At 31.7% G+C, this 16,150-nt stretch overlaps 1 protein-coding gene across 2 annotated transcripts; it reads right to left on the bottom strand.

Moving 5' to 3' along the window:
* Positions 1 to 3,027: 3,027 nt before the first annotated feature.
* On the bottom strand, positions 3,028 to 14,958 carry LOC112038250 (uncharacterized). Of its 2 annotated transcripts, XM_024071049.2 has the most exons (8): positions 12,346 to 12,399; positions 11,900 to 11,993; positions 11,579 to 11,623; positions 9,657 to 9,710; positions 8,803 to 8,853; positions 7,668 to 7,721; positions 3,890 to 3,973; positions 3,028 to 3,412 (listed from the first exon to the last, which is right to left on the bottom strand). In XM_024071049.2, the coding sequence occupies exons 1-8, from the start codon at positions 12,362 to 12,364 to the stop codon at positions 3,349 to 3,351; spliced, it is 465 nt and encodes a 154-aa protein (XP_023926817.2). In that variant the 5' UTR covers positions 12,365 to 12,399; the 3' UTR covers positions 3,028 to 3,348. The 2 variants fall into 2 exon arrangements, with proteins under 2 accessions (XP_023926817.2, XP_065634113.1); XM_065778041.1 differs by lacking the exons at positions 11,900 to 11,993; positions 12,346 to 12,399 and adding an exon at positions 14,692 to 14,958.
* Between the last annotated feature and the right edge of the window lie 1,192 nt (positions 14,959 to 16,150).

Below are 16,150 nucleotides of genomic sequence, written 5' to 3'. Positions count from 1 at the left end.
TTTATATTCTTAATGAAACGGATCGTTTTGGTGTTCTGAGTATTGTTTAATGAAACGGATCGTTTTGGTGTGTTGGCCTCACTTCGTCTTGTCCAACCACCTTCTTCCAGTATTCTGTTCCTATGCTGAGATTCAGAGTTAGCTTCAGAGAGCTCCAACTACCTCTAAACCTTCCAGTTGTCATTCCAAGAATCTCGGCGTATATTGCGGAGTTGGTTACATTCAGTTATAACTGTTATAGTCTCTAGATTGTTCTTGATGTATTTATAAATAGCTTTTGGGGATTGTAGTTTAATTCATTCATTTCAATCATCAGTGAAAGATATTACTCTGAGTTACTCTCTCTCTTTTTCTCTCGCTTCCTTTTTCTCTTTCACTGCTTGCTCTTATTTCCGCCATTGTTGTACACACTCACAAGCTTAATAATTCTACAAACACACCCTGCAGCAAGTTCTCCTGCCATAGCTTTGGAAACTACCCCAATTAAGAAACAAATACAATACTAATATATATATATATATATACCCGACTTTACCAAAAACAGAGATTTTGGAGCGTTTGGAAGAGGAGTCTGAGGAATGTTATTTAGATATTTTTGATATATATGGGTAAAAAAGTGTATAGAAATGTGTGTAATGTTGTTTAAAATGCTTAAAAGTGTGTTTGAACTTAACCACCGAACACCCCCGATCTCAAAGCTCTTCTATTTGTTCTGCTCGATCTCAGCTTTGATGCAAAACAATCTGAGAAAAAAGAATTTATTATGCTTCTTGTGTGTGTTGTTGGAATCAAGTTGACTTTTGACCACAGAGTTTACATATATCAGCAACAAGGAAAAAGTAGTGGAAGTTTCTATGGCTGCAACAATAGTTAGGAACACCTTCAACTAAAATTAGGAACACCCAAAAAAAAAAAAAAAAAATTATTTGTTCTATTTTCACAATTTAATTAGGAACACTCTCAACCAAAATTGTGTTCTGTGGCTGTTTTCGTCTCAGTTTAAAACATCGAAGAAAAAAAATATATATAGTGGCGGCAACAAAGACTGAGAAAAGAAAAATAATAAGAACAAGACAAATAATAAGAACAAGACGAGGGACTGGGAAAGAGAGAATGCACTGGTGTGATGGCATCCAGCTGTTTGAAACTTTGAAAAGAATATTGAAAAGTGTGAGAGACAATTGAAATAAATTGGATAGGTGAGAAAGAGTGGCATACGTGGGTGGGTTTGGGAAATGGAAAAGTGAATATCAAAAAGGTTATATGATTTTAATTATTCAAAATGTTAGCTTTATTTACAAAAATGCCATTAATGATTTTTTTTTTTGATAAGATGCCATTAATGATTTTATTATTTTATTTATAAAAATAACCCTATGCAGATATGCTTACTTTTTCTAAGAGTTGAAAAAATAAACTAATATATTGAATTTTTAATTTTTTATATATATGAATTGGGGGAGGTAAATGCAAATAGGGTGTCTACTAATGCAACTAATAAACAATCATTTAATTAATCAATAATTAATTGAGAGAAGCAACTAACAAACAATAATTAATAATTTAATTAACCAATATATTATAAAAGACAAACAAATTAAATTATATTAGGCTAAACAACAATTAATAATTTTATAATTAATAAAATAACAATATAATAAATTATAGTTTATAAAAGATAAAAAAATTAATGAAACAACTAAACAACAATAATTAATAATTTTACTAATATTTCAAATGAACTTATAGTTTATTGTTTATTCTTTTTCTAGAATTATAGACAAATATTTGATAAGAAAACAATATAGAAGACAATTGTAAACTTTATGTATTTGCGTTTTTATTTTTTTTATTTTTTTTATCGTTGTTGTTGTCAATATACAAAATTTTCTTTTTATTAGATTGTGTAATTTATGCTTATTGAAGAACACCCTGAAAAAAATTCTTGGAGCCACCTCGTAATCATAATCTAGTGCCTTCGTTCTTATTATCTCAAGCTTTCGCTAGAATTAGCTTACTGTACTGGTACCACAACATATATATTTTGTTTGTGTCTTCTTTATGTGCTCTTCAATTTTATGTGTTTCCACTATGCATATTTTGTATGTATCTTTGTAACCAAAATAAGCTATAATTTGAGCCACCTCGTAATCATAATCTAGTGCCTTCGTTCTTATTATCTCAAGCTTTCGCTAGAATTAGCTTACTGTACTGGTACCACAACATATATATTTTGTTTGTGTCTTCTTTATGTGCTCTTCAATTTTATGTGTTTCCACTATGCATATTTTGTATGTATCTTTGTAACCAAAATAAGCTATAATTTGAAGTTTAATTGGCTTCTCTCCTTTATGTTTTGGAGTAACAGGTTAATTAAATAACATGTACTGTATTGATGTTGACTAAGCAAAAGACGTTACTGTTTTTCTGTCTATATAATTTCAGAGAACCTATATTTGAATAATGAGAAGAGTTAGGTTGAAAAAATGGAACAACGTCTCAAAAAAAAAGAAAAAATAGAACAAAACTTGGAAGACCAAAATAAAAAATCTCACAATTTAAGGGACCAAAATTTAGCCTAAGAACAAGATTAAGAGAGAGAGAGAGAGAGAGAGAGAGAGAAAAAAAAAAAAAACACATTAGAAAGGTATTTAATTAGAAAAGGAGAAATACTAGCGCCAGAAATAAGAGTATGTGAAAAATGGGTTAATTAAAGTAAACTGTAAAAGATGTTGCACTCTGGTAAGAGTTAGGTTAGATTAAGAGGCCAGTGTGTATGCTCTCAATTTTATTACCTTGTTAATCAGTTTGATCAAGGTACTTTTTGGCTAGATTTTTAAAGAGGCCAGTGTGAATAATCTTAATTTTTATTACCCTGTCAATCAGTTTGATCAAGGTACTTAATTGGCAAAGGCTAAACTAAATCACTCAAATCAAATGTACATTCCAGCAATTCATTGATATCCACGAGGGTAGTATATTAATGCTTTTCCTTTATAAGAGCCAAAAATAACAATATTTCATCTCTTTTGTGAAAACTAATACCACTTGGTTTAGACCATTTAAATTAGATAATGTCTAGCAAACATTTAAATTAGACATGGAGCATTTACTTATTTACAAAGGTTTAAACACACCTACAAAAGGATAGGATTACATGACATGCCTAATTAAATATCATCCGGGCAGTCAATGCTGCTGCTTCGTCTTCAAATCCCTTATCAGTTACATACGCATGATAGACTTGGACCATTTACCATGCACAAGGGTTCAAACACGCTTCCCTACAAAAAGGATAGGATTAAATGACATGCCTATAATTAAATATCACTCCGACAGTCAATGCGGTTACTTCATCTTCACATCCCCTTCCTCAGCTGCAGCCAATATCTGCCATATAAATCCGAAATCCCTGAGACAAGCACATTGAAAAATCATAAATAAATATGTTACAAGGAGAAACAGGAAAAGGAGGGAGAATATGTAAGCACCATTTTCTACACACAATAAACCCACTCCCTCGTGGGCATATAGCTACATCAACAGAGTGAGACCCCTAAAGAACCAAACATGAATCTCAATTTGTTAACCAAAAAAATGAGTAGATTTTTTCTCTTTTGTACAAGTCAAAAAGAAGAGTAGATTTGACCCAAAGCTTGTCAAAAAGAATAAACCAAATTTCATGCGTTATCCCACTTAATCACAAATCATTTGAGTGGTCCTTCTTTCAGAGGAACCTTTAATTGTCAAATATCAACTCTACTCAAATGGGAAAGGCAATCTTCATATGGTGCCATTATAACACAAAATCTATTTAAACCAAACATAACATACTCCCAAGACTAACAAAAACAAAACAAAAGTATCAATTTCTGAAGAAAAGACATACTTAAGTTCCTCAGCTATCTCCCCAATTGTCATAGACCTGGCTGACTCTCCTCTCGTGCGAATTATGTGTTCAATTCTAGCTAGCCTGTTCCAAAAATGATGTCATTAGCATGCAATAGCAAGGACCTTTTATGATTTTAAACACGTACCAAGGCCACAGAAATTAGCACCATATGGAATTATTGATAAAGGAAATTTAAGAAACAGGAAAATCATTGACATGAGAAACATAAGTAGATGCGGATTCCATATGTGAAGACACATCAGTATACTTTCAAAACCTGGATTATGCTCACCTGTTTATACAAGACGTAAGTCATAAAAAGGGGGGGTGGGGAGAACGTAAATTGTGGGCCATTATCCTGCTGCTCTGTCTTGTAATGGAAGCTTTGAACAAAATGATGGAGAAAGCAGTTGGTGACGGTCTTCTTGCAGGTTTCTCAGTGGACAGGGAGGGGAGGAATAATCTTATGATTTCTCATTTACTTTTGCAGCCGACACTGATATTTTGTGAAGTTGATCCTAGACCGATTTGGCACTTGCAATTTCTTTTTACTGGGTTTTAAGTTTTATCTGTACTGAAAGTTAATTTGGACAAATATCTAAGTTGGTACAAGTTGGGGGGATGTGCCGAATTTGGAGGTTCTAGCACATATTTTGGGATGTAAAATGGCAAGTTTACAAATGATATAATTGGGATTACCATTGGGTGCTAAATTTAAATCAAATTCTACCTCGAATGCTGTTTTGGAAAAGATGAAGAGATCATTAGCGGGTGGAAACGCATGTATTTATCTAAGGGAGGTAAAACTACCCTTCTAAAAAGTATAATCTCTAATTTCCCAATGTATTTCCTGTCTCTATTTCCTATTCCTGAAGTTGCAGCTTTGCATATCAAGAGATTACAGTGTGATTTTCTTTGGAGAGGACTAGGGGAGGAATCCAAATTCCATTTGGTGAACTGGGATAATAGTGTTCGTCGTATCAGAATGGTGGGCTGGCTATTAGGAAGATCAGATTATTCAATGAACTGAATGAAGTCCTATTAGGGAAATGGTTATCGAGGTTTGGCACGGAGAGGGACGCTTTGTGGAGACATGTAGTAGATCTGAAGTATGGCTCTATGGGGGGTGGTTGGTGCACAAAGGCTGCTCAAGGGGCTTATGGGGTGAGTCCGTGGAATATATACAGCGTGGGGGGGACAAATTTTCTCATTTATATCAAATGAGGTGGGAGATGGTACTAGCAAAAAATTCTTGTTGGATATTTGATGTGGTGAAACTAGTCAAACTGCCTTCAAAGAGGTTTTTCCTGAGTTGTGTCGTCTAGCTCAGAATAAGGAAGCTACCGTAGCTCAACATATGCTTTCCAGGGATGGTTCAGTTCATTGGGAGTTAAACTTTTCTCGAGCAATTCAGGATTTGGAATTGGAATTCTCTCTGTTTTCTTGGATCTTTGTATTCGACTAAAGTTGATGGTGTGGGCATGGATAAATTATGTTGGAGCCCATTTCCTCACAAAGAATTTGAAGTTAGATCTTAGTATAGAGTTTTAGTCCCCACTGGAGTTGAAAATTTCCCATGGAAATGCATATGGAAGCCTAAAGTGCCCACTAAGGTGGCTATTTTCCTTTGGGTGATATTTTAATAGCAGAGAAACTGCGTAATCGTAACATTATATTGGTGAGTGGGTGTTGTATGTGCAAGAGGGATGTGGAGATAGTGAATCGACTTTTGTAGCATTTCCCTATTGCTAGAGAATTGTGGAATATGGTCTTGCCATGTTTGGGTTTCATTGGCTGATGCCTAGGAGGGTTGTTGACTTACTAGCTATTTGGCAAGGTCATTTTGGAAGACATCAAAGCTGTGCAATTTGGAAGCTATTCATCACTGCTTGATGTGGAGCATTTGGAGGGGGAAAAAATGCAAGGAGCTTTGAAGTTTGCAAACGGACAATGTTAGAACTAAAAGAGTATTTTATGAAGACCACTAGAGTGGATGAGAGCTTCAGGGAGGTTTTTTCATTCCAACTTATTTCAGCATATGATCTTTGTAATTTTAGAACTATCATATATCTTTCAGCTAGTATAATTCTAGTGTACTTGTTTTAGTTTTCCAATAAAATTTATCAATATATATATATATATATTTCATTAAGTCAAATTAAACGCAAAGAGGTGCAACCTATGTGCTCGGGATTAAGCCTAAAATTACAATTGTCAAGCATCTTAGGTAAATTTGCAAAGGAGAGTAGGCCTCAAGCCTTTATCCACTCAAAATGGAGATTTGTAGAATAAAAGTTTTAGGTCTAAGACAAAGTTTTTGAATCCTTTAAAGCTTCTAGCATTACTTTTTCTCCAACTACACCACAATAGGTGGTGAGGGACAGTGTTCTAAATCTCTCTATGGCTGCATCTACCAAATATGCACTGCCAGCTTGCTGAAAGCTCCAATATACCACACGGTATAACCCAATCAACCCCCAAAGACATTGAAAGACATGTTCCAAAGCTCTCTAGCCACATCACAATGGAGATGTATGTGATCTAGAATTTCCCTTCCATATTTTCAATCATTGATTAAAATCTAACAAAGACGAGACACAACAACTTAACCTGATCCAACTTAAGCTAAAAAGTAGACAAAGACGACAGAGGACAATCTTACCCTAATTTTTTTTCGATAATTCAATAGTCACAAGCAGGGAAGATTTGAACCCTGGATGTAATGGACACACCATCCTACCTCTGATTTCTAGTAAAGCAACCCTATAGTCCACTAAGGCTCGATCAAGTTGTTGTTCAAAAAATTTAAACAATTAAAAATTATTTCTAGCTTTTGTCTCTGTAGTGTACCGCGGAATCTTCTAGGTTTTATAATAGCTCTTGGCATCAAGTAACATATATTACATGGGGTCAGGTAGTTTTTAAGTTATAGATTGTTATAATTTTCTACAAAAAGATGTCTCAATTTTCTTTCTTTTTCTCCATTTCATTTTATAAGCAAAAATCTGTCTCTCAACTTATAGCAAGTATATATATTTTAAGCTAGCCAATGAGAAGGAGGAGCTTCTTCTTTACTAAAATTTTATCATCAAATAATTCAAATATTTAGAGATTTCCATCCTTGGTCAAGGACAAGAAGTTCTTAAGTTGCATCACAAAGGAATATTAAAAAAAAAAAATTATAGGTAGATAGTAGAGGCAAGGAGGTGGAGTTTGAACCACAAACATGGAACACCACAAAGGATGTCATTACCACTGGGCTATTACTTGAATCCCATTTCAAAAATAAATTTTTGTAAACAAACCAAGTACAATCAAGAAAAAAAAGGATGATTTTTCTACCTTTTATCTCAAAAAAAGAAAAGAAAAAAAGGATGCTTCAGATAATGGATAAATATCTCAAAATAGAAGATTAAAAAAAATAATCATATGTAAATATAATATTTAGACTAGCAATAGAATGGAAGCTTGAAGAAAGATTGCTAGTAAAGCTACTAGGTACTAGTTTACTCTAACTGTTTTTTTGTATAAATATGATAAGATTTGACCCAATAGGGTCCGCTCTATGGTGCATGTTCTTTATCATCAAATCAATGCATCAATTGTTTTATTGTGAAAATGGGATTCCAACTCAAGTTCCTTACTGACAATGATAGTACTTACCAATTGAGCTAATTGGAATCTAATTATGCTCTTTCAAGCTAATTCTATTAAAAGTAAGAATTAAAAAAGAAAGAAAAATAAAATAACAAGTATAGAGTAGCATAAGACATACTCATCTGCAGGCTGCGAATGTACAAAGTTTCGGTTCGGATCAATGTCAAGTCCTCTGTTTCAAAAATTGTTAAAATATTAGGGGTGGCATAACACAACACCATATACTAGTCATTTTATACAAAAGAAATTTTAACAATGATGACATAAAATATAGATAGAAATTCCAAAAACGTATAAAAATCATTCCAATGAAGATTTCCAAAGTTCAAATCCCTCCTCTCCCGTTATAACTATCAAATTATCAAAATAATTAAATACATATAAACGATTGAAATGTGCCCATTCATAGGTGGAACCTTAAATGCGAACCATTCACAAATTTTTTTTTTTTTTTACAAGTAAACCATTCATGAATTTATTAATTCCAATGTATTTCATTTAAAGGCATCAAGTCTACTCCATCCACTAACATCCCAAAGTGCACCATAAAAAGACAATAACCCAAATTTCCCATTCTTTTTTATAATTTGATTTCTTGCATTCTATCGCTATTTGATTTGTTTGTATTTGTTTCTAGTACATTCTGTTCATCATCTTGAACATGACATACTTTTTTTAATGAAGATATCTATTACCTATTTAAAAAAAGTGGATGGGGGGTTTGAACCCTAGACGTCATTGTTGGAAACACAAAAAATTGCTAGTTGAGCTACAAGGCTCTTGGATCTCTAATTTCCCATCCTAAGATAGCCTCTTTATGCTTAGATTCAAAGGTGTAGGAAGGACAGAACAGTCGGAGGCCATCTGAGAATGGTAAATTTGAGGTGTCAATAAAGCAACCCTAGGTACTGGTTTATAACATTTGTATATAGATGAAATAAGATCTGAACCTATGTAGTCTGCTCCATGAAGATTGTTTTTAATCATCAAGCTAAGATACCAATTGGTTTTTTTAGTGGAGATGGAATTTTAATTTAGATCCTGTATTCTACGATAAGAATCTTTACCAGTTTAGCTAAAGATAACTAGAACCTACTTAAACTCTTTCAAACCAATTCAATTCAAGCCAAGAATAAAATTAATAAATATTTTTTTGATAGAAGTACATAAATAAATTTGTTGATAAGACTAAAATAAATATATAAAGAGACACTAAAATATGACTAACAGGTCTAGAGAGGCACAAGACGTACCGCACTGCAGCCCTCCAATATGAAAAATTTTGCTTCAACTCATTGTGATGCCTGTTCCAAAAATTGTTCCAAAATCAGAGGTGATATAACCAAGACAACATATACTAGCCAATTGTAAATAAAAAAAATATATATATATATACCAGCCAATTATAAATAAGGAATTTTAATGATGATCGCATAAGATGTAGATAAAAAAATCCAGAAACATATAAACATCATTCTAAGACAGATCAAAAGGTTTAGAGCTACCAAGTAATACATTTAGCAAACAAAACTGTATACATATATTTAAAAAATACATAAAAAAATAAAAAAATAAATAAAAAATTGGAATGTGTTCATTCATCGGTGGAACCTTAAGGGTGAAACATTCACAAAATTTATTAATTTCCATGATCAATAGGAAGTGCCACTTGAGGTGCAAGGCTCCTTGCTTCTAAAATTTCAAATTCCTAGATAGCCTCTTTCTTTATGCTTCCACTCAAAGGTGTAGGGAGGATAGAATGAGTTGGAGGCTATCTAAGAATAGGAAATTCATAAAGCAACCCAAGGTACATTGCTCTAACCTTTTTTCATAGATATGACAGAATTTGAATGCATGGCGTTTGCTGCATGATGATTGTTTTTTATTATCGGGCCAAGAAACCAAATAGTTTTTTGTGGAGATGGGATTCTAACTCAAGTCCCTTATATGATGACAAAAGTTTTTACCAGTTGAGCTAATTGGAATCTAATTATACTCTTTCAAATTGATTTAATTAAAATTACAAATGAAATAAAAATAAATATTAAAAAATTATAAGAAAGAAAAAAATAAATAAATAACAAGTATGGAGAAGCAGAAGACTTACTGGACTGCAGTCTGCACATATGACAAGTTTCGTTTTGGAAAATTATCAACTTGCCTGAGGCAAAAATTGTTCTAAAATTAGGGGTAACATAAAACAAGACACCATGTACTAGTCAATTATAAAAAAGACATTTTAACACTGATCACATAAAATGCAGATAGAAATTTTATAGATATATAAACATTATTCCAAGACAAACCAAAAGGCCATATAATACACTTATTAAACAAAACTGTATATGAAAAAGTAAATTCATAAACAAATTAAAATGTTTCCATTTTGTAGGTGGAACCTTAAGTGTGATCCGTTCACAAAATTTATTAATTCAGATGAATTTCATTTAAAAGCATTGAGTCTAATCCATCCACTAGTAGCCTAAGTGTGTCATTAGAAGACCATACCTCAAATTTCCTATCCTTTTTGATAATTCAATAGTTAAGGGTGGGGGGATTGAAATTATGGAAGTCTCCATTGAAAACACCATGAAGTTTCCACTTGTAGGTGGAAAGTTAAGTGTGAACCATTCACAAAATTTATTAATTCCTGTGAATTTCATTTAAAAGCAATGAGTCTACTCCATCCACTAATAGCCTAGGTGTGTCTTTAGAAGACCATACCTCAAATTTCCTATTCTTTTTTATAATTCAATAGTTAAAGAGTCTTTTATCTTCTTCTTTTTCCTAATGTTATTTATCAAAAAAAGAAAAAGAAAAAGAAAAAAGAAAAAGATAAGACTCTTTCTTTATGCTTCCATTCAAAGGTGTGGTGAGGATCAAATGAATTGGAAGCTATCAAGAATGGGAAATTCGAAGAGCCAGTAAAGCAACCCAAGGTACTAGCTTGCTCTATCCTTTGTTGATAGATATGATAGGATTTGAACCTATGATGTCTGTTTCATGATGATTATTCTTTATTATTAAGCTAAGACACCAATTGGTTTTTTGAGGAGACAAGAAGATTCTAACTTAGGTCCCCTATTCAATGACAAGAGCCTTAATCAATTTAATTATATGAAACCTAATTATAGTCTTTTAAATCAATTCAATTAAAACTAAGAGCAAGTTTGGTGGACTAAAATGTAATGGATATTCCTATGTTGTTTGGTTGTGTTTGTATTGCAAGGAATAGTCATTCCCTATGAATATCAAAAGCATCATAATCTCTTTTCCTTAACATAATGCAATACCCTTATAAATAAAATTCCTAAAAACCCCCTTAGCAGCCGCTCCTCCAAATGAAAATTTTCTTTTGCCACTACTAGTCTTTTGCAATTTCTCTCTCCTACCATTTTCCATATTAGACCCACAACTAGTTTGGTGCAGTCCCTATTTTTGTTGATGGTTTCTCCCATGTTAGACCCACAAACAAGGTTTTCACATTCACCGCCACTAATTTATGTTTTGTTAGTCGCTGTGATATAACTAGTTAATAGACCAAAAACAAAAAAATCTGCAATTGATGAATAAAACTGTCAGATTGCAAATTTAGCAATTGATAGTATTACAAATAATGCCTTGAGTTTTACTCTTTTTTAATTACTAGTTACATATGATCACAAATGATAGTGGGCCCCATGATATTCAAAAAGTTAAATTCTTAGTTATGTTATCATTTTTATTTTTTCTTTTAAAACAATTATAGAGATAAAATTGTTCAATAGATTAAGTTAAACCCATGAAATTTATCAATATATTTTATAAATATATACATTTTAGGAAAATTGATTTTAATTGTTTTTATTCTACCATCTTTCCCTGTGTTCTCACCAAACACATGAATAATATTAGCTATTCCATTACAGCTTCTTCTATTCCTTTTAAAAATTATTCCTATTATAATGTAATCACCATTACCGTAAACCAAGCATGCCGCAAGAATAAAATAAATAAATAAAAACAGGTATAGAGGAGCACAAGACATACTTGACTGCAGGCTGCACATTTGAAAAGTTTTGGATGCGAGCTCGCCTGTTATAATATCAGTAAGAAATTTTAATGACAATAACATAAAATGTAGATTGAAATTCCAGAAACATATAAACATCATTCCAAGACAACCCAAAAAGGTTTAGAGCTACAATGCAATACACTTATTAACCAAATATGTATATACGAAAAATAAATTCATCAAAAAGATTAAAAATGTGCCAATTCGAAACCTTAATAACTAAGTTAAATTTAAAACAAATAAATACATAGACTCAGTTATGTTTAATTGTTTAATTTGGTAATAATAGCACATGCCTTGTACCCCGCAAATCGCCGCACAATGTATTAAAGCCGCGATAGGCTTGTCTCAGTAAGTAGCAAGCACCAATACCCGATAAAATATGACCCACTACAAAACAGAATTAGGGTTAGGGGAAAAAAAAAAAAAGGTAAAATCCAAGGCGTATCCGGATACGGATACTACTTATTTTGCCAAAAATTAAAAACAAAAAATAATTTTTAAATATATAAATAGTGCTTTGAAATTTATTTTTAATAAAAGTTTGATTGAAAATGAAGTTTGTGGGACTGAAAACAGTGCACATGACCCACTGAAAAAGCCATCACAACCATAAAAACGCAAAGAGACTAATAATCAGTATCTAAACGGTACTGGATAAAAGAATTTACTTTGTTACCTGGTAAAAATAAATAAATAAAACCCTAATCCTCAAATATGATCAAGAAAGATAGACTCATACCGATTATGGAAGCGTTCATAAGTCTAGAAGATATGCAATAAATCACAGAGACCGATAATTTGAATAAACCCAAAAAAGATATGCTAAGTATCCTCTATCATTGTTACATGAAAGCAAAGTTTTTGATGCGTCCTAATTACATGGCATTTTATATGTGAATGTCTATCTACATCTATATGGGTAAGAAAATTATGCTAAATTCATTGCCAAGAATATAAATCATAATCAATGGTTACTAAAGCAAGTAGCTAACAATATTTTAATATCAAAAATCTCCAATTGGTGAAATTCACTTGCTGCATCATTGCAATATTTTTACTTTATTCCTTAAAATGCAAATATGCCCAATTATCACCTTTTAAAAAAAATGGAAACAGAATTGGTCGATTCTAAAATACAATTTTAGAGAATCAACACAGTGACAAGAATATACACATTTTTATGATCTAGAGGACAAATGATAGAAGACTTATTACAAAGTCACTCACAACTGCCATATATGTAAGAAGAGACACTCATCAAAAAAAAAAAATATATATATATATATATATATATATATTTATATTAAAAAAAAAAAAAAAAAAAAAAACATTGCAATGGTGCGTATATTTGCAATTTGCATCGTTGCAAATATACGCAATATTTGCAATATCATTGCAAATATGTGTATATTTGAATTGTAGTACAATACTACAATTCAAATAAATCTCATCAAGGAACAAAAAATACCTATATCATTTTCTAATTGGATACATATGCTTTAAAGTAAAATTGTCACATGCTTCTTAATGCTCCCAAATTTTACTAAAGCACAATCCTAGAAACAGACAGAATACAAAATAATGTTCGAAACCCATCAATTAAATTGCAAAAGATTGAAGGTAACACAAAAATTACACTATAGTATACGCATTAAGTTACCTAGGTTGCAAAAGAGTGTTGATAATATAAATCTTGACATTTTTTAATCGTTAAAAGTAATAAATAAACTATCACTAGAAGTCAATGATTGGTTAGACTTGTCAAAACCCACTTAAAGTCAATAATTAGTTGGACTTGTCAAAACCCACTACGTCTATTATGTTCGACGAGACCCACCAATTAAATTGCACAAGATCAAAGGTAACACAAAAATTGGATTATATTATATGCATTAAGTTACTTGGGTTGCAAAAGGGTGTTGATAATATAAATCATAGCATTGAAAAAGTAACAAATAAACTATCAATAGAAGTCAAAAGTTAGTTGGACTTGTCAAAACCCACTACGTCTCCAATCTCATCAATCTGTGAATTCAATTTCTCCATCATCCAAGTCTATGCATAACGTATTAAAATAAACAATAGCCAATATAGCAGATTTAGGGGAAACACAAAAACTATTAAATGATCATCCCAACAACATTTTGAAAACAAACATGGAAAACAGATTGAAACCTTAACTATTATAATTAATAACTATTATCTCGTAATCATCCTAAAGAGTAACATACCAAAACCTAAGCCTAAATCAAAAGCAATTCAATTGAAATACCAAAACCTAAAACATATTTTGTCAGCAAATTTTAAAATCATAACTAAAAAATTCACTAGCAATGTTTAGGAGCTATAATGGTGACTTGATGGCGGAATTTAGAGGGACAGACTGGTCAGATAAAGTCTCTCAGATTTCCCTATCTCTCTCTCACTCACTTCGGCCCTTTGCAACTTTACCCCTTATAGCCATTCATTCCTAACTATAGTGAAAAATGATTAGGACTGGTGGGCTTTTTTTAATCATTGTAAAGGTTCAGTAGTTCTACCAAACCAAACAATTCCTAAAAAAGTACTGAAACGGATCGCTTATAACAGATCAATAGCACACTTTTATGTATAACACATATAACAATCATTAAGATCAATTAGCTATCCAAAAACTTTTCAGAAGTTTTACATAAAAAAAAAAAATTTAGAAGAAAAAACATAATATGTAATAAAACATTAATACCAAAGATGTAATAAAGAATAACACACTTTTATGTATAACACAATTATAACAGGCATTACGATCAATAATCTATCAAAAAAGTAAAACATAGTATGTAATGAAAGATTAATACCAAAGATGTAACAAGGAGATTTTTTTTACATTCAAAATCAAAGTAAGTCGATATTTCATATTCATCAAATAAAAATATGAACCAAGCAATAAATACAAACTTTACAATAGAAAAACCCACATAAGCAACAAAACAAGGTTGAAGATGAAAGAGGGGGGGCAATGAGTAAAAAAGACTAAGCTTTTTAAAGCTTAAGGAAATACATCATATACATCTCTACTTCTTGACTACCAAAGAGAAGATTATACCTTTCCAAAATCTTCTTCATAGCCATTGTTTGAGAGCTTATCTACGTCTGAATCACTGAGTTCTTGTGAGTGCAGAGTCGGAATCACAGAGTTCTTATGAGTGCAGAGAGAGAGAGAATGAGCCATTGTAGAGTGAGGGATGGAGTGATTTTCACCTTTTACATTACAAGTATGGACTTCACCTTTTGGGCTTGTGAAAAATGGGTTTTACTTGAAGTTTCATCCTTATTGGTTAACGAAACCAAGGTAATAGCAATGCATAAAAAAAAAATTATTTAGTGCAATTCTCATTTATTAGTCTAAAAAACTCATTAACTTCTTAGACTTGAAGTCTAACCAAAAAAACTTGTTTAAAAAACAAGACTACTGACTAGACAAATTATGAGCATTGCTATTACAACCAAGTTGCAAAACTTCATTGACAAACTACTCTATTTTCTTACTCTTCTATTCAACTAGCTTTATTAATAAATTAATATGCATATTGCTCTACTTTTCAAAACAAAACAATACTTTTGACTAGGCAAGTCGCGACCATTTCGCGACTTACATATACTTAAATATCAATCATATACTTACATATATTTAAATATCAATCATATACTTACATATACTTCAATATCAATCAAAACTGCATTGACAAACTACTCTATTTTCTTGCTCTTCTTTTCAACTAGCTTTATTAATAAATTAATATGCATATTGCTCTACTTTTCAAAACAAAACAGTACTATTGACTAGGCAAGTCATGACCATTTCGCGACTTACATATACTTCAATGAGATTAAATTCTATAAGGATGGGGTGTAAAACATAGGTTTTACACCATTCAATAAGTGATTGCCACATCAGCATTTTATTTAAAATTCAATACATCATATCCCACCTAATAACATCTCAATAAATTCCCAATTTGGTTGGATTTATATATGGTTATATGAATTGATTGTGTGTGATTGTATTTATTCTTAAATATGTGACAAGATGATATGGCATATTGGGATTGGAGGGGTAAAACATGGGTTTTACACCACGTCCTTATAGAATTTAATCTCATACTTCAATATCAATCAAATAAGATGTGATTCAGATCCTCTAGAATTCCTAAAATACTCTATCAAATAGTTTTTTTTTTTTTTTTAATAATCCTAATCACTCTTTTAATTATTAATTTAATTATTCACTTTCTCCTCTAGTATGAAGTTGGTGTTTATTTGATTCTCTTTCAGTGGTTTTCAGTGATGAATTTCATTTAGTTTGGTGGAAAGGCAATGATCGAAGACAACAGTTTGCAACCAGCATCACATCTATTTCTTTCTCTCTCACACACTCTTTTTTTTTTACTATTTCGTTCCTATACAAGATAAAATTCTCACTCTCAATATCTTTGGGATTATATTTGTACATTGTGGTTAGAACTTAGAGAATTTAAAAAGTTAGTATTTTGTGGCTAGAACTT

Source organism: Quercus suber, unplaced genomic scaffold (genome assembly GCF_002906115.3).
Source record: "Quercus suber isolate HL8 unplaced genomic scaffold, Cork oak 2.0 scaffold_172, whole genome shotgun sequence".
In the NCBI taxonomy this organism is placed as follows: domain Eukaryota; kingdom Viridiplantae; phylum Streptophyta; class Magnoliopsida; order Fagales; family Fagaceae; genus Quercus; species Quercus suber.
This window is presented reverse-complemented; position numbering and strand designations above follow the sequence as displayed.